Here is an 8863-nt window from a genome sequence, read left to right as displayed (position 1 = left end):
ACTTGTATTAGTGTGGAAAAACCACTTTTCGCACTTGTGTTAGTGTTGAAAAACAACTTTTCGCACTTGTGTTGGTGCAGGAAACCACTGTTGCACTTGTATTAGTGTGGAAAAAACACTTTTTGCACTTGTGTTAGTGTTGAAAAACCACTTTTCGCACTTGTGTTAGTGTTGAAAAACCACTTTTCGCACTTGTGTTGGTGCAGGAAACCACTTTTGCACTTGTATTAGTGTGGAAAAACCACTTTTCGCACTTGTGTTAGTGTTGAAAAACCACTTTTCGCACTTGTGTTAGTGTTGAAAAACCACTTTTCGCACTTGTGTTGGTGCAGGAAACCACTTCTGCACTTGTATTAGTGTGGAAAAAACACTTTTTGCACTTGTGATAGTGTTGAAAAACCACTTTTCGCACTTGTGTTGGTGTTGATAAACCACTTTTCGCACTTGTGTTGGTGCAGGAAACCACTTTTGCACTTGTATTAGTGTGGAAAAAACACTTTTTGCACTTGTGATAGTGTTGAAAAACACTTTTCGCACTTGTGCTAGTGTTGAAAAACCACTTTTCGCACTTGTGTTGGTGCAGGAAACCACTTTTGCACTTGTATTAGTGTGGAAAAACACTTTTTGCACTTGTGATAGTGTTGAAAAACCACTTTTCGCACTTGTGTTAGTGTTGAAAAACCACTTTTTGCACTTGTGTTGGTGCAGGAAACCACGTTTGCACTTGTATTAGTGTGGAAAAACCACTTTTCGCACTTGTGTTTGTGTTGAAAAACCACTTTTCGCACTTGTGTTAGTGTTGAAAAACCACTTTTCGCACTTGTGTTAGTGTTGAAAAACCACTTTTCGCACTTGTGTTGGTGCAGGAAACCACTTTTGCACTTGTATTAGTGTGGAAAAAACACTTTTTGCACTTGTGATAGTGTTGAAAAACCACTTTTCGCACTTGTGTTAGTGTTGAAAAACCACTTTTCGCACTTGTGTTGGTGCAGGAAACCACTTTTGCACTTGTATTAGTGTGGAAAAAACACTTTTCGCACTTGTGTTAGTGTTGAAAAACCACTTTTCGCACTTGTGTTAGTGTTGAAAAACCACTTTTCGCACTTGTGTTGGTGCAGGAAACCACTTCTGCACTTGTATTAGTGTGGAAAAAACACTTTTTGCACTTGTGATAGTGTTGAAAAACCACTTTTCGCACTTGTGTTAGTGTTGAAAAACCACTTTTCGCACTTGTGTTGGTGCAGGAAACCACTTTTGCACTTGTATTAGTGTGGAAAAAACACATTTTGCACTTGTGATAGTGTTGAAAAACCACTTTTCGCACTTGTGTTAGTGTTGAAAAACCACTTTTCGCACTTGTGTTGGTGCAGGAAACCACTTTTGCACTTGTATTAGTGTGGAAAAAACACTTTTTGCACTTGTGATAGTGTTGAAAAACCACTTTTCGCACTTGTGTTAGTGTTGAAAAACCACTTTTTGCACTTGTGTTGGTGCAGGAAACCACTTTTGCACTTGTATTAGTGTGGAAAAAACACTTTTCGCACTTGTGTTAGTGTTGAAAAACCACTTTTCGCACTTGTGTTAGTGTTGAAAAACCACTTTTCGCAATTGTGTTGGTGCAGGAAACCACTTCTGCACTTGTATTAGTGTGGAAAAAACACTTTTTGCACTTGTGATAGTGTTGAAAAACCACTTTTCGTACTTGTGTTAGTGTTGAAAAACCACTTTTCGCACTTTAGTCTAGTAGGAAGACTAGGTCCCCCTGCACCCCCGGAGATATACTTCTAATCAGTGTTTCTAGATTGGAAAAAATGTGTAGAAAATGACTAGCTATGGCCCCAAGCTGAAAAAATGTCCCACATACCATTTTTATGCAAATTACTGCTGCCATTATCAAAAAAACGATTTTTGACATATCTCAGCCAATATTGCAGATAATTGAAAAATGAAGGTGTCTAGACCCATGTTTTGAAGGGCATAGATCATGATAGAACTATTCATAACATGATTACATGTGTCTATGGTATACTAGTATGCATATTAATGCTGTAATTACAAAATAATCAGTTTTACAAATGATAAGGATACGTTAATACTGCAGATAACTTAACATGGTACATAAGGGGTCTAAACCCAGGTATTTTCAAGGTTAAATGTCAACAAGATGCTCCTGAGTCTTGCATAGGGGCGGGACATTGGCAGTAACATTGGTACCACTCAACTTTTCTTCCCACCATTGACTTTGTATTGCGAGAGATTTTCACTTGCTTATTTAAAGGTTTCTCACCCAGCCCACGTAAAATCTACCAACTCCTGCTGTTAACTCCCAAACATATTTTTTTATGTTATCCAATCACAGTGCAGAAATGACAGACTAGAGATCCAAATTAGTGCTGCTATAGCTGCCATTTTACATTTCCATCCATGTAACATGCGCGCTCGCGCGCTCGTATCAATTGGTAATGTCGCGCGCTCGTATCAATTGGTAACGTTGATGTTATTGAATACCTCAGTTGAAAGTTCAGTCTTCCATTCCATCTGTGTGTTGTTCTTGGTATTCATCCTCCAATCTAGCCAGGTAAGATGCTAACTATAATGTTACTCACACTCTTGACTTCAGTTTCTGCATGAAATCATAAACAGGCAGAATAACAGCTGAGCCAGCTAGCACCATGTTAGCTAACGTTAAAGCTAGCCTCATCTATGTACAGTATGTTCCTAATGTCGGTGTAACTTAAACTTTTGTTAATGCCAAACATGAGATATATCTGTTGACTTCTGTATATGAATTGAACCAGAAAGAGGCACGACAGCTGAGCTAGCTACAGTAACTTAGCACAATGTTTCATTGGCCTAGATAGCTAACGTTAGTGTGGAAGAATTTAGATGTTTTAGCTATTAGCACTTTTGATGCCACTAAACATGGTTTAGTCAGCTAAAAAGTACCCTAGTGTAGAACATGACTCAGAACCTCTGTTACCTCACTGAAAACTCAGAGCCTCCTTTCACAGGCACTTTTAACATCATTCGTGATTTCTTATTTGTCATTTAACAGTGATGGTAGACATCGACAGCAAGCATGCCCAAAAGAAAACGGAGTGTAGAACCTGCAGCCCAAAGCTCTCCTCCTACATGCATCCTTCATGTACCATCCATGTCTGATCATGGGGATTTCACGCCCCTCCGTAAAATTAAAGGATCTGCTTCAGAAAAACTGCAACTGCTTCAAAAGATCCGGGATAGACGTCTCAACCAACCGCATGACTCCCCATGTCGTATGCAATCAGTATGTGATCAGATCCCGGCAACTCTTCCTGATGACCTAGAAAGAGTAGGATATCACAGCAAGTGTTATAAGCACTTTGTCCGCCACTTTCATCGTCTGGGAGATGATACAGAACCAGGGCCATCAACCTCATCATGGCATCACTCTCCTCGTAAACCAGGAGGTTCTGCTGAACCCATCTTCCCGCCAGAGTGTATATTTTGTGAGAAAGTTGAGACCAAAGATGCTCATCGCAATACTGAGAGGCCTACAACCTTCCCATCCTTTAAAAACAAAGAAAATGCATGGGAGCAAATCGAAACACGGGCTGAGAAAATGGGTCTCTATCGACTCCATCGAAAGGTGAAAAACAAAGACCTCTTTGCATGTGAGGCCAAACACCATCCGTCATGTTTTAAAGCTTTCCGCACAGCATTCTACAACTATGAGCGTGCGATTCACAGAGCCGAAGCACCAAAGGAGCAGGCTTGCATGTCAGCCGCCCATGAAAAGGCATTCAACTCAGTACTGGAACACATTCAAACCCAGGTCATCCAGCAGAATAAAGTTCTACAGCTTTCTTCCTTGCGCTTGCTCTATGTCGAGGAACTGAAACTGAATGGATATGAGAACTCAAATTATCGGTCAGAGAAACTACTGAAACGCCTACAGAATGACCCAATCAAGGAGCATATCCACTTCACGAAGGTTGATCATGACAAATGTGATGTCATTTCTTTCTGGCTTGTGCACAGCTGTTCTCCACTGACAGTTACCATCCTGAGTCAATCAAAGCGCAGGAAAGGCTGAGGCGGGGCAGCTCAGAGAAGATCATTCTGGCTGGACCAGCAACCAGGAAGCCATATGACTTCAAAATGTTCCTTGCAAATGACGACAACAAAAAGCAGATGTGCCAGCTTCTTCTGAAAGTGTGGAGTGGACAAGAGGCAGCTACCAGGCTTGAGAGAACAGAGATGGCTGTGCTGATCGTGGAGGGGAAGGCCCACCAACTTGCCTCAACGAATGGCAAGGTAAAATTGAAAGCCCTTCGTGAATGGCGATTCAATTTGTAATTTTTCCTGAAAAAAAGGTGATTACCTGTGATGTTTGTCTAGATCTGAAACTGGCAGTGACTGGTGATTGAAATGCGGTGCCTTTTTGTGTTTCAGGTCGAGGTACGTGAACTCCCCACGATCTACAGCAACCAGGAAGAGACTGATACCAGGGTGGTTCTGTACCTCCATCATGCTGCTACCATCGGATACAAGAACGCTGTAGTCAGAACACCGGACACAGACATCCTCCTGATCCTGCTCCACCATGCCCACAACATCAAGCTGACGGTGTACCTGGATACAGGGTCAGGGAAGCATCGCCAACTTGTCAACGTCTCTGAGCTGGCAGAATCCCTGGGAGAGGACTACTGTGCCACTCTCCTGGGGTACTATGTGTTCAGCGGAGAAGACTGCACCAGTGCCTTCAAAGGGAAGGGAAAAGTCGGGCCCTTGAAAAAGCTGGAGAAGAATCCCAGGTTTCACAGGGCATTCGGTGAACTGGGTGACAACTGGGATGCCAACCCTGAGGTGGAGAGGCAGTTAGAAAAATTCACCTGTGTGATGTACGGCCAGAGTCGCGAGTCATCAGTGGACATTGTCCGTGCCAAGCTGCTACGAAAAATGGTGGGAGAGGACAAGACCCTCACATCCAAGTCCAAGGTTGATCTGGCTCGCCTTCCTCCATGCCAGTCTGCCCTGAAGCCGCACATCCAGCGTGTGAACCACCGCGTAGCATTGTACAAAAGAGCCGATCAACCTATCATCGAAAAGCCAAAACCTTATGAGGAGCAAGGATGGATAAGGACTGATGAAGGACTGTTGAAACCAATGTGGTCCAGTGGTCCCATCCTACCAACCTCACTGGTGGATCTTCTGAACACAGGAGAGCACGAAGAGGAGGAGGAAGAGGAAGGAGAAGAAGAGTTTGACTCTGACGATTTCGATGAAAATGATGATGACTGACTCAGTGTAGAATCACTAATGCTAATGATGTTTATCTAAAACAAGCAAGAGAAGAGTGGTCACATTGAGTGCTAGGACTATTTTGACAGTTGTAATATTTAGAAAAATAAAACTTTGTGTTAACGTCTGTGTAGACGGACCTTAATATGAGTCTATTATTTCGTAAAACTGTGATTATTTTGTAAATAAAGCACTAATTAGCATACTAGTATACCATAGACACATGTAATCATGTTATGAATAGTTCTATCATGATCTATGCCCTTCAAAACATGGGTCTAGACACCTTCATTTTTCAATTATCTGCAATATTGGCTGAGATATGTCAAAAATCGTTTTTTTGATAATGGCAGCAGTAATTTGCATAAATATGGTATGTGGGGCATTTTTTCAGCTTGGGGCCATAGCTAGTCATTTTCTACACATTGTTTCCAATCTAGAAACACTGATTAGAAGTATATCTCCGGGGGGTGCAGGGGGACCTAGTCTTCCTACTAGACTACTTGTGTTGGTGCAGGAAACCACTTTTGCACTTGTATTAGTGTGGAAAAAACACTTTTTGCACTTGTGATAGTGTTGAAAAACCACTTTTCGCACTTGCGTTGGTGCAGGAAACCACTTTTGCACTTGTATTAGTGTGGAAAAAACACTTTTTGCACTTGTGATAGTGTTGAAACCACTTTTTGCACTTGTGTTAGTGTTGAAAAACCACTTTTCGCATTTGTGTTGGTGCAGGAAACCACTTTTGCACTTGTATTAGTGTGGAAAAAACACTTTTCGCACTTGTGTTAGTGTTGAAAAACCACTTTTCGCACTTGTGTTAGTGTTGAAAAACCACTTTTCGCACTTGTGTTGGTGCATGAAACCACTTTTGCACTTGTATTAGTGTGGAAAAAACACTTTTTCCACTTGTGATAGTGTTGAAAAACCACTTTTCGCACTTGTGTTAGTGTTGAAAAACCACTTTTCGCACTTGTGTTGGTGCAGGAAACCACTGTTGCACTTGTATTATTGTGGAAAAAACACTTTTCGCACTTGTGTTAGTGTTGAAAAACCACTTTTCGCACTTGTGTTAGTGTTGAAAAACCACTTTTCTCACTTGTGTTGGTGCAGGAAACCACTTTTGCACTTGTATTAGTGTGGAAAAACACTTTTCGCACTTGTGTTAGTGTTGAAAAACCACTTTTCGCACTTGTGTTAGTGTTGAAAAACCACTTTTCGCACTTGTGTTGGTGCAGGAAACCACTTTTGCACTTGTATTAGTGTGGAAAAAACACTTTTTGCACTTGTGATAGTGTTGAAAAACCACTTTTCGCACTTGTGTTAGTGTTGAAAAACCACTTTTCGCACTTGTGTTAGTGTTGAAAAACCACTTTTCGCACTTGTGTTAGTGTTGAAAAACCACTTTTCGCACTTGTGTTAGTGTTGAAAAACCACTTTTCGCACTTGTGTTGGTGCAGGAAACCACTTTTGCACTTGCATTAGTGTGGAAAAAACACTTTTTACACTTGTGATAGTGTTGAAAAACCACTTTTCGCACTTGTGTTAGTGTTGAAAAACCACTTTTCGCACTTGTGTTAGTGTTGAAAAACCACTTTTCGCACTTGTGTTGGTGCAGGAAACCACTTTTGCACTTGTATTAGTGTGGAAAAAACACTTTTTGCACTTGTGATAGTGTTGAAAAACCACTTTTCGCACTTGTGTTAGTGTTGAAAAACCACTTTTTGCACTTGTGTTGGTGCAGGAAACCACTTTTGCACTTGTGTTAGTGTTGAAAAACCACTTTTCGCACTTGTGTTCGTGCAGGAAACCACTTTTGCACTTGTATTAGTGTGGAAAAACCACTTTTCGCACTTGTGTTAGTGTTGAAAAATCACTTTTCGCACTTGTGTTAGTGTTGAAAAACCACTTTTCGCACTTGTGTTGGTGCAGGAAACCACTTCTGCACTTGTATTAGTGTGGAAAAAACACTTTTTGCACTTGTGATAGTGTTGAAAAACCACTTTTCGCACTTGTGTTAGTGTTGCAAAACCACTTTTCGCACTTGTGTTGGTGCAGGAAACCACTTCTGCACTTGTATTAGTGTGGAAAAAACACTTTTTGCACTTGTGATAGTGTTGAAAAACCACTTTTCGCACTTGTGTTGGTGTTGAAAAACCACTTTTCGCACTTGTGTTGGTGCAGGAAACCACTTTTGCACTTGTATTAGTGTGGAAAAAACACTTTTTGCACTTGTGATAGTGTTGAAACCACTTTTTGCACTTGTGTTAGTGTTGAAAAACCACTTTTCGCATTTGTGTTGGTGCAGGAAACCACTTTTGCACTTGTATTAGTGTGGAAAAAACACTTTTCGCACTTGTGTTAGTGTTGAAAAACCACTTTTCGCACTTGTGTTAGTGTTGAAAAACCACTTTTCGCACTTGTGTTGGTGCATGAAACCACTTTTGCACTTGTATTAGTGTGGAAAAAACACTTTTTCCACTTGTGATAGTGTTGAAAAACCACTTTTCGCACTTGTGTTAGTGTTGAAAAACCACTTTTCGCACTTGTGTTGGTGCAGGAAACCACTTTTGCACTTGTATTATTGTGGAAAAAACACTTTTCGCACTTGTGTTAGTGTTGAAAAACCACTTTTCGCACTTGTGTTAGTGTTGAAAAACCACTTTTCTCACTTGTGTTGGTGCAGGAAACCACTTTTGCACTTGTATTAGTGTGGAAAAACACTTTTCGCACTTGTGTTAGTGTTGAAAAACCACTTTTCGCACTTGTGTTAGTGTTGAAAAACCACTTTTCGCACTTGTGTTAGTGTTGAAAAACCACTTTTCGCACTTGTGTTGGTGCAGGAAACCACTTTTGCACTTGTATTAGTGTGGAAAAAACACTTTTTGCACTTGTGATAGTGTTGAAAAACCACTTTTCGCACTTGTGTTAGTGTTGAAAAACCACTTTTTGCACTTGTGTTGGTGCAGGAAACCACTTTTGCACTTGTGTTAGTGTTGAAAAACCACTTTTCGCACTTGTGTTCGTGCAGGAAACCACTTTTGCACTTGTATTAGTGTGGAAAAACCACTTTTCGCACTTGTGTTAGTGTTGAAAAATCACTTTTCGCACTTGTGTTAGTGTTGAAAAACCACTTTTCGCACTTGTGTTGGTGCAGGAAACCACTTCTGCACTTGTATTAGTGTGGAAAAAACACTTTTTGCACTTGTGATAGTGTTGAAAAACCACTTTTCGCACTTGTGTTAGTGTTGCAAAACCACTTTTCGCACTTGTGTTGGTGCAGGAAACCACTTCTGCACTTGTATTAGTGTGGAAAAAAACACTTTTTGCACTTGTGATAGTGTTGAAAAACCACTTTTCGCACTTGTGTTGGTGTTGAAAAACCACTTTTCGCACTTGTGTTGGTGCAGGAAACCACTTTTGCACTTGTATTAGTGTGGAAAAAACACTTTTTGCACTTGTGATAGTGTTGAAAAACCACTTTTCGCACTTGTGTTAGTTTTGAAAAACCACTTTTCGCACTTGTGTTGGTGCAGGAAACCACTTTTGCACTTGTATTAGTGCTGAAAAAACACTTTTT

The 8863-nt window shown here is 40.8% G+C and overlaps 1 protein-coding gene across 1 annotated transcript; it reads left to right on the top strand.

The window, feature by feature from the left end:
• Window positions 1-4140: 4140 nt before the first annotated feature.
• On the top strand, window positions 4141-5675 carry LOC144889180 (uncharacterized). The gene is made up of 2 exons (XM_078769153.1): window positions 4141-4296; window positions 4435-5675. Exons 1-2 carry the CDS (start codon window positions 4141-4143, stop codon window positions 5281-5283), a joined length of 1005 nt encoding a protein of 334 aa, XP_078625279.1. The 3' UTR covers window positions 5284-5675.
• Window positions 5676-8863: the final 3188 nt, after the last annotated feature.

Source organism: Myxine glutinosa, unplaced genomic scaffold (genome assembly GCF_964187855.1).
Source record: "Myxine glutinosa unplaced genomic scaffold, kmMyxGlut1.1 SCAFFOLD_1473, whole genome shotgun sequence".
In the NCBI taxonomy this organism is placed as follows: Eukaryota; Metazoa; Chordata; class Myxini; order Myxiniformes; family Myxinidae; genus Myxine; species Myxine glutinosa.
The sequence above is the reverse complement of the archived record's forward strand: the minus strand, read 5'-3'. Positions and strand labels throughout refer to the sequence as shown.

Coding starts and splice junctions, on each gene's coding strand:
- LOC144889180 (XM_078769153.1), top strand. CDS start 4,141: ATGTTCCTTGCAAATGACGACAACAAAAAGCAGATGTGCCAGCTTCTT. Junction 4,297..4,434: donor TTGCCTCAACGAATGGCAAG/GTAAAATTGAAA, acceptor TTTGTGTTTCAG/GTCGAGGTACGTGAACTCCC.